General features: G+C 39.0%; 1 protein-coding gene across 3 annotated transcripts in view; it reads right to left on the reverse strand.

The window, feature by feature from the left end:
• Positions 1–17,389, reverse strand: part of LOC114525810 — a 60,965-nt gene that overhangs the window by 26,066 nt on the left and 17,510 nt on the right. For all 3 annotated transcript variants that reach the window (XM_028547244.1, XM_028547246.1, XM_028547245.1), the window contains 25 exons: positions 16,462–16,578; positions 16,060–16,171; positions 15,428–15,629; positions 14,883–14,931; positions 14,391–14,655; positions 12,276–12,490; positions 11,527–11,700; positions 10,849–10,995; positions 9,386–9,638; positions 8,640–9,013; positions 8,210–8,362; positions 7,936–8,091; positions 7,231–7,557; positions 6,287–6,862; positions 5,466–5,660; positions 5,223–5,339; positions 4,777–4,992; positions 4,071–4,196; positions 3,700–3,897; positions 3,138–3,260; positions 2,358–2,595; positions 1,869–2,017; positions 1,229–1,471; positions 645–820; positions 117–371 (listed from right to left, as the gene is read on the reverse strand). In XM_028547244.1, coding sequence (XP_028403045.1) covers positions 117–371; positions 645–820; positions 1,229–1,471; positions 1,869–2,017; positions 2,358–2,595; positions 3,138–3,260; positions 3,700–3,897; positions 4,071–4,196; positions 4,777–4,992; positions 5,223–5,339; positions 5,466–5,660; positions 6,287–6,862; positions 7,231–7,557; positions 7,936–8,091; positions 8,210–8,362; positions 8,640–9,013; positions 9,386–9,638; positions 10,849–10,995; positions 11,527–11,700; positions 12,276–12,490; positions 14,391–14,655; positions 14,883–14,931; positions 15,428–15,629; positions 16,060–16,171; positions 16,462–16,578 — 5,156 coding nt within the window. The remainder of the gene's footprint in view (positions 1–116; positions 372–644; positions 821–1,228; positions 1,472–1,868; positions 2,018–2,357; positions 2,596–3,137; positions 3,261–3,699; positions 3,898–4,070; positions 4,197–4,776; positions 4,993–5,222; positions 5,340–5,465; positions 5,661–6,286; positions 6,863–7,230; positions 7,558–7,935; positions 8,092–8,209; positions 8,363–8,639; positions 9,014–9,385; positions 9,639–10,848; positions 10,996–11,526; positions 11,701–12,275; positions 12,491–14,390; positions 14,656–14,882; positions 14,932–15,427; positions 15,630–16,059; positions 16,172–16,461; positions 16,579–17,389) is intronic.

Raw genomic sequence — 17,389 nt, forward strand, 5'->3', positions numbered from 1 at the left:
TTTTTGAACGGCCCTATATAATCACACATTTATTTGGTTTCTTAAGTGTGGATGACGTTGGCTAAAAACGAGGTATTATTATGAAGTGAAAAAAGCATAATGGCTGACTGCTGTACCTTGTCTGCGGTAACAAAGGGTTTATCATTCAGAAGATAATTTCTAGCTCCAAACGTGTTTGAAAAATACACCGGATAAGCAGATTCTGGGCGTCCTAACATAAACCATTGATACGAAACAGGAAACATTCTTGAGTACTCGTTTTTGATAGTCAAAAGGGAAGAATGCGTTTGTGCTGAGGTTAAACGATGAATCCTTTCATGCCCAAGCCAGAAATCATTACTTTCCAAATCACCAAAGCCATCACGGTACTCCTAGAAATATCAACGACACGACGAGTTTCCAAACTACTCAAGAACAAGATAAATAAATATTTCACATGGGTTTTGTACAATCCTGGCTTAGATATAATCTTAGTCCGACCAATAATCCCGGTCTTAGTCCGACCATTAATCCCATAAACCTAATCGTAATCTTAATTTTTATCGTAATCTTAACAGTTTTAATCTAGCACAAATTCCAAAACCTAGTCCTTCAGCCCTTGACCTCCGCTATGAGCTAAGATAAGGTAAAGGAAAATTACAAACCTGGAAATTTTTATCCGGAAAATTTACTTCGTTTTCGGCGCGGTAACCAATTTCCACCCAACCCCCAGAACCCGTATCCTGATCACAATAAACCTGAATACTTGGTTGGTTTTTTGCAGGTCGTATTTCATACAAGCCACTTTGTTTGCCACGGTGGAAATACTCTAAGCAACTTTCTGCAGCAAAAAAAACAATAACAAGATTATTACTAGAACCGTAGCTATAGTAGCTTAATTTGGGGGGTGGGGTGGGTGGGTGTATGTGTGTTGGGTGGGTGGGTGTGTGTTGGGTGGGTGGGTGTGTGTTGGGTGGGTGGGTGTGTGTTGGGTGGGTGGGTGTGTGTTGGGTGGGTGGGTGTGTGTTGGGTGGGGTGGAGGGTTTTCTTGAAAGATGAACTAGCACAGTGTAACATGGACATAATTGGTTGGCAATAGACGGATCAGGAGGGACGTCAAACATGTTCTTGGGGGCATATATGGGCATAAGGGATGTATAGATATATACAGGGTCATTGTCGTATTATAGAAGAGGAAATTAGGAACATAGATACACAGTTAAAATCAAAAAGTGCAAGATCCACAAACCAGGAAAGCAATCATCTCCATCGGTAACTTCCACGCCATCGAACGCCCATAGCTTCACCTCAGGCCAAGCGATAATATTTCCTTCGTCTTCTCCGCAAACGACAGAAGCATTCCCAATCGCATCACCATCCAGTTCGTGATCCCAAATATTGAATCGAGTTATTACACCAATGAATGATTTGTCCGGATTGAAACTTGACGATGATTCCTTGTAAGACTGCCCTATCACGAGGGACCCGTGCTCTGCATACACAAGTGTTATATCATAAATAAGTAGAAGCAGTAAAAACATCTGGTTCTATTAATGTTCCACTAGGATGTTCCCATGCATTTGTGTTCAGATTTGCCAAATATATATCCGCCCGGGGCCGGTTGTATCAGGACCGTTTAGCTTAAACGGCGGCTAAGTTAAAATTAAATAACTCTCTTACAACTCTTTTGAGTGAGTCAACTTGAATTTTATGCACTGGATATATAGTTGCAAACAATATCTTTATATTAAGGTTAAACACATTTAGTTCGCTTATTGAATAAAACGATAGACTTTCTATTTTGAACTTAACCACCGTTTAAGCTAAACGGGCTTGATACAACTAGCACCTGGCGAACTTGAATCAATTTATACCAGATTTATACTTACTTTGGGACTTTGGAAATGGTAAATTGTCGAATGTGCTAATAAGATGACCATCACGATAAATCTTTGCCTTTCGTGCTAACCAACTCCATAAAATACATATGTGATGGTATTCCGGATTATCCACAAAATATGTTGAAAACGACGAAAACCTGGAATTAAAGCTTGATTTTCAGTATCTTAGCTTAAATCCTTCCATTGATTAAGAAAGGATTTTCACGTTGGTATATAAGTAGTGACAAAATTTCTGTGTCACGCTCAATAAATATGAATGTGCCTTTTGAAAACAGATGATATTCTTCGATATTCTTTTAAAAGCATCGAGTATAAAGGACATTACGCCAACCTATGTGGTATTCATCATGATCTCATGTTCTTTATCATGCACAACCAATTGCATCTCTGAACACTCAACACAAGACCTTTTCATTGGCATGACCCAGCTTAATAAAGTAGTGTAAAGTCTAACAAAATTATCTATACAACACCTACCGTTCCTTGCCGCCAACAGTGAGGCGAAATCGTGTATCTGATAGCACAGCGAACTCGATCTGGTCGTTAGTATCCAGGGTTTGATACGAAAACACGGTCTTCCATTCATTGATTTGAACACTTAACAACATCCACCAACAGACAGAGGAATTGGATAGAGGCGTCAGCTTCGGGAAACGTACGTAACTTAGATTTCCGTGAAATTTGATGTCATACTTCCAGGTTCGGGCAATACGTCCTAAAAATAAAGAAATATATAGAAACCCTCATAAAGCATTCGAAGAGTCCACCAAATCTTACGTTGAAAATCCTGCTATATGTTTTTAAGCAGATGTTATCATTCCCAAGGCAGGTATGTACTATGTAGCAAGCCTTTCAATAGAAAATACTCCTTAACTTTACACAAGTATTTTTTCATCGCAGTCACTCGGTGGACAAAAAAATTTCAGAACTATAGTTCTTACACCTAAACACAAAATTTCGACTAGTTACGTATAGAATAACAAAAGATATAATCGATTAAATACTGCAGAATGGATTTCTATTTCGACAACACTATTGCATGAGAGTTGATTGGCTGAAATATGATCGCAAGAACACCTGGTAAACTAAATATTAGAAAAGATGTTTGACCAAGAAAATGGCTTTTATTCCTTGTCCTTCCCCGGCATTTCAAATGAACCTGGAGCTGTCGATGCGAATTTACGCACGATTATCGCATACCAAATCGCATTTGAAATCAAAAATTGCGATTGTAAAAATGAGTCTTAAGATACAGACCTTCCATGATAAGCGGACAACAAAAGAGGACCGATTTGACTACATTTGGGGAATCATTTTCCCCCCACGTGGGTTTAGGTATCGATAAATCGGTGTGATCCTTGCAAATTGGCTTTTGGGTACCTGTAAAATATCATAATAAATACATGTTGAGAGCATCACCAGTAGTGAAAATCATTACCGGAAGAAAATTATCGAACATGTTGTAAACCCACGATTTGCTCTTTTAAACAAACAACAAGTTCGTTTGCGGTGATATTTCGAACTTTAACTTCTAACCTAGCTTTGAACAACTGACCCCTGTATCCTAAAAGCTCGCTCACAATCTTCTCGCAATGTTTTCATAACGGTATTCCCACTCGAATAAAAGCTTGTCAACTCAATGTGTGTGAGTATGAGTAAGCTTTTTGAATACGGGCGTAAGTCACTTTCCAATCAGGCGAAATACTTCCAAATTGGGTATAATATAAATCTTGGGTCCACAACTGTTGTTCTTCATAGTGTTTTTACTAAGAAAGAAACGATATTGTATAAAATCGTGAAGAAAATCAGTGACACTTACCAATACTAACCCAGTCGTTGTTCCTGTCTAGAATTCGTGCCCACATTTGGCTATCATATTCTCCATGCGAAGGATTTTGGCCAAGCGGGCAAATCTCTTCTTTAGTACAAAGTCTTTGCTTTCTTTCCGCACAAAAATCCATGCCATCCATGTACGAGGACGTATCAGGGATCGTGTACTTTGATGGGAGCCAGGGACCTTTGAGAAAAGGTAAAGAGCACGTAATACGTGACACATAGAAAATATTTATGGGGAGAGCCAGAGACCTGCTGTAAACAGAAAAGAAAAGCAATTTTTTTCATGCATTCCAGCGGCAATGATACGTAGCAGAAAACGTGCATGATTTGTCAAAGATGACATCGTTTCCTTACCAGAATCGGAAAGACAGCAAAATACATGTCCTTTCCACGATCCTGGTTCGGGAGAAAGTCCCCAAGTGGGATTATATTGATATTCCTCGAAGTGAGACTCACAGACATCCGCTCGATGAGCACTACCTATCAACAGAAACAGATATTTACATATTTAATACATCGCTGCAAATACATCGTTGCAACACATCGTTGCAACATATCGCTGCAACACATCGCTGCAACACATCGTTGCAACACATCGTTGCAACACATCGCTGCAACACATCGCTGCAACATATCGCTGCAACACATCGCTGCAACACATCGCTGCAACACATCGCTGCAACACGTCGTTGCAACACATCGCTGCAACACATCGCTGCAACACATCGCTGCAACACATCGCTGCCACACATCGCTGCAACACATCGCTGCAACACGTCGTTGCAACACATCGCTGCAACACATCGCTGCAACACATCGCTGCCACACATCGCTGCAACACATCGCTGCAACACATCGCTGCAACACATCGCTGCAACACATCGCTGCAACACATCGCTGCCACACATCGCTGCAACACATCGCTGCAACACATCGCTGCCACACATCGCTGCAACACGTCGTTGCAACACATGTGTGTGGCAGGCAGAACGCGGGCGACGGATGGAGCGGTATTGCACTTAAGCAGGGTGCAATCAAATGAACAAAAGAAAGAACATACACATTTGTAGCCAACCATTGTCTTGATCTGAAATCGGTGCCCATTTGCTATATCCATCTTGAGAACCATAAATTAGATTAGAACCATCGGGGCAAATTTCTTTTTGGCTACATAATTTTAAACCTTTTTTCTTGCAGTTTTCAACAGCAGTTGTATACGAGTACGTATCAGGCAAATTCACTATGATGGCTTTGGATTCGTTGACAGCTACCACGGCTAAGAAATCAAGGTGAAAAAAAAATTGGAAAGATGCATGCAGTCGAACCAAAACCGTAGATTACCCGAAAATGTATTTTATCATAGCATTAAATCACAATTAGAAATATTGTCCATTGTATTTTGCGTTACACGAAGTAGCATACACAATCATAAATTAAAAAACATCATTCAAAAGGGAGTAAATTACGATAAGGCATAGTGCCCGGGCAACATGTGAAAGATCCTACCTTTTTTTGCGTAGTTTTTACAACAATATACTTTGCCTTTATCATCTGATGATGTGCTTTCAGTTCCCCAACCAGGATTCTTTTTAATCTCACAAATTTTCATTTTGTCTAGGGAACCTACAGACAGGATAGATCTTATAAAACTGGACATACATACATCAAATCTACCTAGGCCTATTATAGGTATAACGAATATATATTTTGCGCGTGTATCTTTCCCTCAAAATCCTCTCATTTTTTTACCAGTGTTTATCCATCTGTTGTAATAATCAGCAACTGGTGCCCAGTGAGTGTTCCTAACGGAACCGCCTGAAACATGTTTACCATCACGGCATATTTCCATGGAACTGCACAGGCGCAGTCCTTCACTTAGACAAGCATCCATTCCATCTTGATATGTCATCGCTGGTGATATTTCCTTGATTACAACATCGTTGGCTAATACAAAGAGAAAATATGCCTGGTTTAATGTTATGGGATTGTCTATTCGAAGCGTGCATAAATTATCACCAACAGTCGGATCTCCGGACCATAATAACCTGGACGATCAACAGGGGAATGATCCTAGGCAGCTTAATACGCGGAGAAACGAGGGGGAGGCAGGAGGGAGTTGCAGGCCAGTTGTCGAGCATGAGTTGTAGGGTAAAACCTATAAGGACCTTGTAAATACATTAAAATACTTCAGTAGTTAGTTACTGATATATCCGTATTTAATTTCTCCAGGTTTGAACACCCGAATCTGCACCCTAACTGGACTAAGCTAGAGGGGGGGGGGGCATTAAAAGATGTTTTCGATCCCACTAAGACCTGGTTTACACTGCCAAATTTTCTGTGATCAAATTTGGACTTTTCAAAAAACAAATCCTAAGTTATCCTAAAAGGATTTGTTGCAAATACTGGAGGGAACTGTAACACTAATTAACACTAAGTTATTTCATGCTAATACTCAGTAAAAAAATGTTTAAAACTTTGGATTTAACAATAAAAAATTGCAACTGTAATTGCAACACAGAAACTTTGACAGTGTAAACCGGACTCCTTGCATGTAGACGGAAAAGACTTACACGATTCTCTTGGTCTAAACAACATTTCCGTGCCAAGCCACGATTTGCCGCCGCACTCTCTTTTCTCAGCATTCAAATTTTCCCCGTCACAGTTCCCGCGAAACCACCAGCCTCCATCAAGTGATTTCAAGCAATCTGAAGGATGCTTTGAGGCTTTTGAAGAAACAAACACTAACGGTCCTACACTGTCTGTATTAAGAATACCCGCAGGTAACGTGCCGGAACGGTCAGAGATATCGAGCATGGAGTTATGCATAACATAAAAATCATTATATAAATCATAGAATGAAGACGTGGAGTTCTCGTAGACCACAGCCAACATTTGCCCCCTTCCAAGTCGGTGGATTTTTTTATTCCCAAGCCAGAATTCACCGTCGACGGGCCCAAAGCCGTTGTTATAAGCTTCCTCACTTGAAGGAAATAAAGTATTTCCTTGGTTTCGTCTCTGTATCACCGTCCAACCGCCGCCATTCGTGGTAAAATCACAATATACCATCATTTCTTTACCACCAGGAGGGTAGACTGTATACTTGCCATTTTCTCTTTCACCCATGTACATGTGATCAAGGCACGATTCTACATGAAAAATAGGCCATGAGAAACGCACATCTTGCAAAATACGAGATTCTGAATGGCTAATCCTCAAAATATTCTGATTGGCTGATCCTCGCACTAACTATATTTAATTAAGGTTCACTTTTCTTCACACAAGTGTTTGACAACTTGATTTGGTATGATTGACAACTGCAGTTTAGCATGCAACAAGTTATGGAGAATTTTATTTATACGAACTAATGAACTTTGTGAGTTATATTTTGGTGAGAAATTGAGGTGTAATCAGCCTTCATTCAAACTCGGGTGACACTAAAACCGAGCCCAAAGAGGTCGGAAGAAATTCTCAGTTTCTGATACAGCATGCTATGTCTAACTGTGGTCTGACTAACCTCTCAGTAAAGGAACTGTTGACCTAATTATTGACGGTCCTTGTGACGCAGCAAGAATGCGAGATTCCCTCCACGAGACATCGTTGCTGCCGCTGTAACCCAACAATGAAAATGATTGCCCAGAAGACAAGGAATTAGTGACGTGAAGCTCGTGGCCAAAGGCTGAATGAATAGCGGGGATGGCGGAACCAAAACCCACATCTGGATTCTCGTTAACAACCATAATCATTATTCGTTCAGCGCCAACCTTGCTCAAGGCGTCTTCAAGTCCAGCAGAACACGTGGAATTATGGAAGGTGCTGCATCCAAATTGGTTTAAAAGAAAGCCTGAAACGTTAAGAACATCGCATTAAAACGTATAACGATGTACATTAAAGGTTGCCCAGACATGCCCCATCTATCGCTGGACTGGGTACTGCAATGAAAACACCTGCGACTAGTTTTCTAGTTTGAAGTTCGGATTGTAAATCATAGTATCAAGCTCCTGGGTAATTATATATAGATGCCTAAAACACTGAAATATACAGTAGAATAAAACTTCTCGTCGTCAAAAGAGTTTGTATAATAATTCGAAGCGTCAGTCAGTTTGTTTCTAGTTGTTTAGGTGATAGACAGGCGAAATAAACAAAATTTTGAACTAGACAAAACTCGACAAGAATCCGTATCGATGAAAATTTTCAGGGGGCAATGGTCATAAATATTTACCTGTGATTGCATCTAGCACAAAAAATTGCATCCAGTGAGAACCACTAACTTTGTGTTCCAAGTCGTTAACGAAAACGCTTGAATAAGTGAGACCAACGTTGGCGAGGGTTTTGGAGTCACGAGATACGATCATTAAATCCACGAGAAGATTTGGCTCTACATTGAACCAAACGGGTCTTAAAATTAGTTTACTTCTTGTATATTCTCTCGAAATTGCTTGACATGGTTTGAGAAGACTTTTCTAGTGTTTTGTTAAACCAAAAGAGTGACTTACTCAGTTTTTTATCTGCATTTGTGAAGGTGTAAGACGCCGTACTACAGCTTTGAGGTGCTGCTTCACCCAATTGTGAAGAAGGGCAGATGTACTTAGCATTTTGGCACAACTGTTCTGCAGCACAGGTGTCTTTTGACCAATGACAGTTCTTATCTGCAGGATATGAAAAGTGATCAAATATCGATAACAGGTTCAGAAATTATGAAGTGATGATGAACAAAGATGGTGATAATGATAGCTGATTATGTCAATGATTGTGATGATGATCAATAAGGTGACGATTATCAATTATGATGATAAATGACATTTATGATAAATGAAGATTGTGGTGATAATCAATGATGATGATCAATGATGACGTGATGATCAATGATGACGGTGATAACGATGTTGGTCACTGTCATTACGATAACATTCCAACACTACATACCTGACCATCTCATCACAGGTGATGGTCTACGTATGTTGATCACACCAGGTATAGCATATTTCGCTAAATCAGGCCATGCAAAAAGATTCCCAACGTAAGTATTTCCTTCATTAGCAATCGATGCTATGGTACTATCACTGAGCGCGTCGACCCAAATATTGAGGTGCGCCATAGAACCAAGAAAACTCCATCTCTTATTAGCCTGAGTCGGATGATCACCGATATATATTTCATTATGACCATCGATTGTCACAATGCCAGAATGGGTCCGGCTACCTTTAAGTACCCCGTTTTTGTACAATCGCAATGTTTGATGGTCTTGAACTGCGCATACATGGAACCATTCGTTGTTGGCGTAGGTTCCGTCGTTGCAACTGTAGGAAGAAAAATCAAAAACTTTTTCTATGCATTGAACCTAATGTTAATGAGCTCAAGTTTTTGTTTAAGTCGACGTCTAAAACGCGTTGTTCTAAAGGATCCTATCTAAATTATTTTTTATAACCGGGGTTGGTATTACGAAGGCTGGCTAGTTCATCGCACCGGAGAGTGATAATGATGGAACGAATAAAGAAATTATTTACACAATAAATAAAGTGAAACTGAATACAAGAATACGAAGGTTTCATTTAGGTTTTACCAGGCTATGGACAACATTGGAGTGGCTTAAAAATAACACTATCCGTTCGAAGGGCTATCTAGCTTTCGTAAAACAGACGTCGACGGCGGGACTTAATACACCAACTTACCATTCAACAGCTGCAATGTTATTATTATTTCTGACAACTATCCTTTTTTGATCATGATGAAGAAATAGAAAGAAATTAGCGAAGCTGAGCGATTTAGTACCAATGTAGATCACGCCGTGGTAATAACTGGAACCTGGTGGGTACTTTATCCATAAACATACAGTAAAAAACCAGGTGTTGTATAAAACAAAATCATTTATTGTAATACGAGCTCCCGTTTCTGTTGAAGGATATTCCAGGTAATAATTATGCTCTAGAAATACAAAATACAAACAGCATGAGAGGCGTTAGGTCCATTGCCAGGACGGGACATTGACCGGGAGCTCCCTTGCTCCATATGTTCCAGCTGATCTCAGGATCATGACGTCACGACAAAACTGGAGTTATACGCCTGGGACCGGTTGTTCAAAATCCGGTTAGCTTAATCCTGGGTTAAAGCAAATCTTGTTAACGCTTGTTTACAAAGTTGAATATCTTTTTTCATAAATATTTTCTGGACCAATAGAAGTCATATTTTCTAAAGTTTTAAAACCAACAGTGGTTCAGAAGCACATAAACTAAAACACAGGATTAAAATTTAACCCAGGATTAGCACTAATCTAGCTTTTGAACAACTGGCCCGTGGAGTTATTTGTCCTCGTTCATGTAACTATTAGTATAAGGGGCGAAATATTTAAACCCCTTTTTATCGTTGTGGAAAAACAAACGTGTTTCTGCATAAAAATAATAGAATTACTTCAAATTTTACACGACCCAGGTCATTTGAAACGAAGGAAATGAAAATTCAGTTTTGTTGAGAGGACAATGTTTACACTCCCGCTATTTATCATAAACGTTCCGGTTATATCCACCAGGAAAAATCACGTACAAAATAAAAATGTAAACGCCGGATAAAGAAACATCCATTGTTCCGCCTCTCGTATAAACAGGGGCTGGAAAAGTTGGGACAGATAGTGACTATGTTTCAAAGAGCATTGTGGTAGCATCTTCTAAAAATTTCGCATGACAATGTCGTATAACAACTTGGCCTCAAATTATTGGACAAAAACACCTCTTGACCAGGAGAGTTAGTAACTCATAATAATTCTTCGGCTATTAGAATGAAACGTTGAGAGATGCTTTGCCCCACTTAGGCAGTTGTTATACCAAATTCCAGTCAAATCAGTAACACTATTTAACAATTAGACAACGAGTCCGAGTTGTCTATGAGCGAATAGTCAACGAAGGCGAAGCCTGAGTTGACTATCCGCTCATAGGCAACGAAGGCGAGTTGTCTAATTGTTTTAGTATACACCCTGTACCTAGATATATTAATTTCGAGGAAAAAATCGATACACCGCAAAATTTCACCGAAAAATAATTTAATTAATTCAATTTTATAGGGTCGCGCGAGCGAATCAGAATGTAGGATTTGTAATAGACAATAGTCAGGTGTATACTAATACCATAATAGAGCTACATACCTGAGCAGGGTTTCATCTCATAAATATCTGAACTAAAACAGCTACGAGGCGCTGTCAAATCTTTACTGCAAGGACATCGGAATATTCCCCCTTTACACAAACCACTTTCCTCATCGCATTCTGTTCGTTCCCAGCGACAACCTCCACCTTTGAAAAAAAGACGCACACTTAACATACCAGTAACTCCTTTATCACCTTAGGCTGGTTGTTAGAAAGACGTTTAGCTCAGTGGATAAGTTCAAAATGGAAAGAAAACAAAATTATCTATTATAGTTGAACACCAAAGCTAAAATATTTTCATGTAAATAGTTTAATTCCCTAAATAGTTAATAGTTTAAGGCGTATTTAATGTATAGGATGTAGGTTCAATCGTTCAAAAGATGCATAAATAAAAGTATTTTTAATTAGAACTTTGGATTATATCCACCGTTTAAGCTAAACGCCAGGTGATGTAGCCTAGCGTTTATACTTCAGCCAATCAGCGGCAGGTTTGCCGAAATAGAAATCCATTCCGCAGTATTTGATCGATTATATGATTAGACTGAGTTTACTTTGTATATAACTCGTTGCATTTAAGAAAATATGGGCGCGAGATAAACCTGGAATGTAAAAGCAGCAATAATTCTCCCGAAGTTTGCTTGTAAAAAGTCGTAAGACCGAGGAAATGATGAAATATACCTTTCCATTTCAAGACAGGGTTGTCACGAAGAGTTAAGGAGAGACCACTAACATACTTCTTCATATCAACCCAGGCTAGAAAATTTCCACGTACAGTACCAGGTCCTGAATAAATCTGCTCGATTTCCTTGTCGCTGATCAGGTAGTCCCAGACATTAAACGATGCCACATCACCTGGAAAAGCATTGGCATTCATTACATCAAATTGTTATATTAGCAACTTCTTTGGCAAAATTTTAGTTTTACACGCAGGATGTTTCGGGGTCTTTAACTACGCTCGAGGTACATGCTGGGATTATAAGGGACATTGAGGGTTTTATCGATAACGTTGTTAGCATCGTGCTTACGTGTTATTAACGTGTCAGCATCACACTGTAAACGTACCCACGTGTTCGCCATTTGACGTTTTAAATATCTATTATTTATCGCAGTGATATATTAAAGCTTGCGTATACATCAATCTCATAAAGGTGTACTTATAACGGAATACTAAATGTTTTCCGTGCAGGATTGCGTGATACTGCATGCACGCGGGAAATTGCGAGACTTTCGGAAAGCGTGAAAAAGCACTCGCCTACGGCTTGGCAATCCTGCACGGAAAACCATTTAGTATTTTCTTTATGAAATAACTACAATGAAACGACGGTCAAATTTCCCGCGCAAAGTGCGGGATTGTCTCATACTGCATGCCTACGAACCAATCAAATTGCGTGTTTCATTGCAGTTATTATATACATATATATCCTTACCGAATACTACGTCTCCAGTCCCAAACCTGCCCCCGAACGAGTCTTGATCACGTCCAATGATAAGTCTACCATTTTCTACCGGAGATCGTAAATTGTTACTAGTAAAACTGCCAACTAGGCTTCCATGAATGTAGGTTGTTACAGTTTTTGTATCAAGATTGATTGTATCGCAAACATGTCGCCACTTGTTGAAAATGCCCCCGGGAATAGAGAAGCTAAAAAAGGAACCAACATCCGTGTCAGAAATGTCCGAGTTGGATAGGTGTTTGTATTAAAGAAGTGTTTTCGCGTTAAATATGTCTGTTTTAAAGAGATGTCTATATTAGAGAGATGTCTATATTAGAGAGATGTCTATATTAGAGAGATGTCTATATTAGAGAGATGTCTGTAATAGAGAGATGTCCGTATTAGAGAGATGTCTGTAATAGAGAGATGTTTATATTAGAGAGATGTCTGTATTAGAGAGATGTCTGTATTGGAGAGATGTCTATATTAAACAGATGTCTGTATTAGAGAGATTTCTATATTAAACAGATGTCTGTATTAGAGAGATGTCTGTAATAGAGAGATGTTTATATTAGAGAGATGTCTGTATTAGAGAGATGTCTGTATTGGAGAGATGTCTATATTAAACAGATGTCTGTATTAGAGAGATTTCTATATTAAACAGATGTCTGTATTAGAGAGATGTCTGTATTAGAGAGATGTCTGTATTAGAGATGTCCGTATTAAAGAGATGTCTATATTAGAGAGATGTCTGTATTAGAGAGATGTCTGTATTAGAGAGATGTCTGTATTAGAGAGATGTCTGTATTAGAGATGTCTGTATTAGAGAGATGTCTATATTAGAGAGATGTCTGTATTAGAGAGATGTCTGTATTAGAGAGATGTCTGTAATAGAGAGATGTCTGTATTAGAGAGATGTCTGTATTAGAGAGATGTCTATATTAGAGAGATGTCTGTATTAGAGAGATGTTTATATTAGAGAGATGTCTGTATTAGAGAGATGTCTGTATTAGAGAGATGTCTGTATTAGAGAGATGTCTGTATTAGAGAGATGTTTATATTAGAGAGATGTCTGTATTAGAGAGATGTCTGTATTAGAGAGATGTCTGTATTAGAGAGATGTCTGTATTAGAGAGATGTCTGTATTAGAGAGATGTCTATATTAGAGAGATGTCTATATTAGAGAGATGTCTGTATTAGAGAGATGTTTATATTAGAGAGATGTATGTATTAGAGAGATGTCTGTATTAGAGAGATTTCTATATTAAACAGATGTCTGTATTAGAGAGATGTCTGTATTAGAGAGATGTCTGTATTAGAGATGTCCGTATTAGAGAGATGTCTATATTAGAGAGATGTCTGTATTAGAGATGTCTGTATTAGAGAGATGTCTATATTAGAGAGATGTCTGTATTAGAGAGATGTCTGTATTAGAGAGGTGTCTGTATTAGAGAGATGTCTGTATTAGAGAGGTGTCTGTATTAGAGAGATGTCTATATTAGAGAGATGTCTGTATCAGAGAGATGTCTGTATTAGAGAGATGTCTGTATTAGAGAGATGTCTGTATTAGAGAGGTGTCTGTATTAGAGAGATGTCTGTATTAGAGAGGTGATTGTATTAGAGAGATGTCTATATTAGAGAGATGTCTGTATTAGAGAGGTGTCTATATTAGAGAGATGTCTGTATTAGAGAGATGTCTGTATTAGAGAGATGTCTGTATTAGAGAGATGTCTGTATTAGAGAGATGTCGAGAGGATGTCTGTATTAGAGAGATGTCTGTATTAGAGAGGTGATTGTATTAGAGAGATGTCTATATTAGAGAGATGTCTGTATTAGAGAGGTGTCTATATTAGAGAGATGTCTGTATTAGAGAGATGTCTGTATTAGAGAGATGTCTGTATTAGAGAGATGTCTGTATTAGAGAGATGTCTGTATTAGAGAGATGTCTGTATTAGAGAGATGTCTGTATTAGAGAGATGTCTATATTAGAGAGATGTCTGTATTAGAGAGATGTCTGTATTAGAGAGAGTCTGTATTAGAGAGATGTCTATATTAGAGAGGTGATTGTATTAGTATAAAAACAGGAAATTAGCAGACTGTATTACTTACACTCTACCAGAGCTCAATTCATCCGTCATTAAGTGCGCATAAAAATCATTAGCATCCACACTTGTGGCGTAATAATTCAACGTAAATTGATTGCCATATCTATTTGATGAATACGCATAAACAAAATATCGGTCACTTTCCTGGCGGAATGCCAGTCTGATCCACATACAATACGAGAATGGTTTACCAGAGGGAAGAGCTTTCTCAATTGGACCAAAATACATATTAGCATTATCATCCTGCTGTCGATATACGTAATCATAATCTTAAAAGAAAAAAGTCGTATGAAATTTCGTTGTATCAATACTTTACCAATATTTATCAAATCTTTTCATGATTGATGATACACTTGAAAAGAAAGTATAACTGCATCTGTGGTTTAATTAACTAAAATGATTTCGTCCACGCGTATTTCTGAAAATTTTGCCGAGGAGTTGGCTGCGGCTACTTCATTAGAAGATTCAATTATAACCACAGTTTGAGTGAACACACCTGAACAATCTCGAATATCCTCTTCGCAGCTGTATTGGTCAGCAAGAGACTGCAAAACAAAAACATTTTTGCCTAACATATTTGTAGTTTGTGAAAATAGAGCCCATATATGAAAATAGGACCCTACAGAAGAAATGGAGTGGCGCCTGTGGCAAAGATTTATTTTTCGGGGGGCTTTCCACCCCTTTCTCTCCTACTCCCCCTCCCCCCTTCTTTGAGAGCCCCAGGCGACATGCCGTCAACAAAAACCAAATGGTAATAGACCTTTCTTATAATGACATCAAACGCGGAAAGTCCGATGTTACACGAAATTTGATTGGCTCCACAAAACTATCGAGCCAATCAAACTTCGTGTAACATCATACTTTCCTCGTTTGACGTCATTATGAAAAAGGTCCATTAGTCATCTTCTGTGTGGTAATCAGATCAGTGTTAACAGCTTATAGCAGAACAAAATCGATAAATGATAAAATATACAAAAACGATGATGGATGATATGAGGATATCCTTCCTTGTCATTCTTTATCCAACACAAATATACTTACAAGTGCATAAACAAATTGGAACCCAGCGCGGCCATAACATGCGGGAAGGCTGGTATTGCTATTGCAGTTCATCTGATCTGCCTGGCGACATTCCTGAGGAGAAAGATTCTCAACAGATATCTCGTTTTCATTATATCCCACGCAATCATCATCTCCCAGGGCAAAATATTTTAGTCCATACTGTCTTGTGTGGTTCGCGCACCTAGGAATAATCATTGTGTGGAGATAAGATATCAGAGAAACAGTCTTTCTGCGTCAGCTAAAAAGGCAAATAACTTGTTCATTAAGCTTGCCGCACATGAGAGGTATCAGTTGAGTTAACGACCTCGCGAGGCAGTTAGCTCAACCCGAAAACCATCCGCAAACGTGAGAAACTTGCTGAGATAACAGCCTCGCGAGATCTTTAGCTCAGATAACAGCCTCGCGAGATCTTTAGCTCAGATAACAGCCTCGCGAGATCTTTAGCTCAGATAACAGCCTCGCGAGATCTTTAGCTCAGATAACAGCCTCGCGAGATCTTTAGCTCAGATAACAGCTCTCGTGCGCGGCGGGCTTTAGACAAGCGAAGAGTGCTTTTAGAGCGGGTTTGCACTACGCGGAAATTCTTGATCCAACTAAAATCCTCAACTTACAAACACGCAAATTCTTCCAACGTGTGTTTGGCAGGTTCAAACGCAAGGTACGCCGGCTTCGTCCCAGTGGCTGGTAAGCAGCCTACTTTTGAGAATTTAACATCGGGACACCCTAAACACAGAAATTTATTTCAGTTAATAAAACAGAGTTGTTCATACTAGCGAACAAAGAATGAGCTAGAACAGCCGCCTTTTCATTTACTAAGATATAGAAAGTGTGAAAGAAAGATTGTAACTCCACTCTTGAACATCTGGATTCAACATTTATAAAATCTTTTCAATCCACAAGCAAAGTCACTGATGGCGGTCACATTTCTCAAAATAAAGCACTTCTCTGCAGACTGAGAATGGCTAGAAACGTGCACACAATTTACAAGAATTGCATATTTAGTGTAGACTTACAATTCGTGGCTTGGCATGTGTCTCCAGTTTTTCCGCATGGACACTGACATTCGTACGAGCCATTTCGAGGGACACACAAACCACCATTCTGACAAACGTGGGGGCATCCTTTAGGTTCTAAAAATATGTTACCCGACTCAGAACCATAGTCCATAAAATATCATCCATATGATATTTTACACGCTGGCACGGGTAGAAACCTAAACCAGGTATGCGGTGTGTGCATGATTACCAAACAGAAACGATGACACTTCGCACAATGTACAGTGAAAAAGAAGGCACTTTAGGAACAAGTACGCCAAACGTTTTCTGTCTAGTTTTACATTGATCTGGATATTATTCATGCGCCGAAGACCACAATGACGCTGCATGGGCACAAATAGGCCCGGGCAACCTAAACTACGACGGTGATCTTCGCTTTATATTGCAAAATGAAACTGGACGCGGCAAGAACGATTCTTGCGGTTCCGTAGTCTCAGGCCTGTTTAGACGTTCTGACAACAATTTACATGAGTGTGAAGTGAGCAATATTGAAATAAATAAACAGTTCTAAAGCATGGGTTTTGAAATTAAACACAGCCGACCGACACAGCCTGTTACCTGGGGCCGGTTGTTTAAACCTCTTATTAACTACATCTTGCGTAGTTTAATTGTAGTTAACTCAAAAATACATGACTCTGATTGGTCAATTCTGTCACTAACTATAGTTAAAAGTTAACTACGTTTTTATACAACCGGCCACTGTGATTTAAATTTAGTTTTAAAAAATGCGTTATAGGAAGAATCGTTTAAATCCTATAGTCGTCTGTTTAGACCGCAACCTGCCATATTAATTAAGACAAAGAGAACCTAATTCTCGCGTCCAGGCGCATTAAAAAAAATCAATTTTGGTACGTTTATGGCGGTCTACGGCGAAAAGCGTCTTATA

Source organism: Dendronephthya gigantea, unplaced genomic scaffold, assembly GCF_004324835.1.
Source record: "Dendronephthya gigantea isolate DGI-Jeju-01 unplaced genomic scaffold, DenGig_1.0 000035F, whole genome shotgun sequence".
In the NCBI taxonomy this organism is placed as follows: domain Eukaryota; kingdom Metazoa; phylum Cnidaria; class Anthozoa; order Malacalcyonacea; family Nephtheidae; genus Dendronephthya; species Dendronephthya gigantea.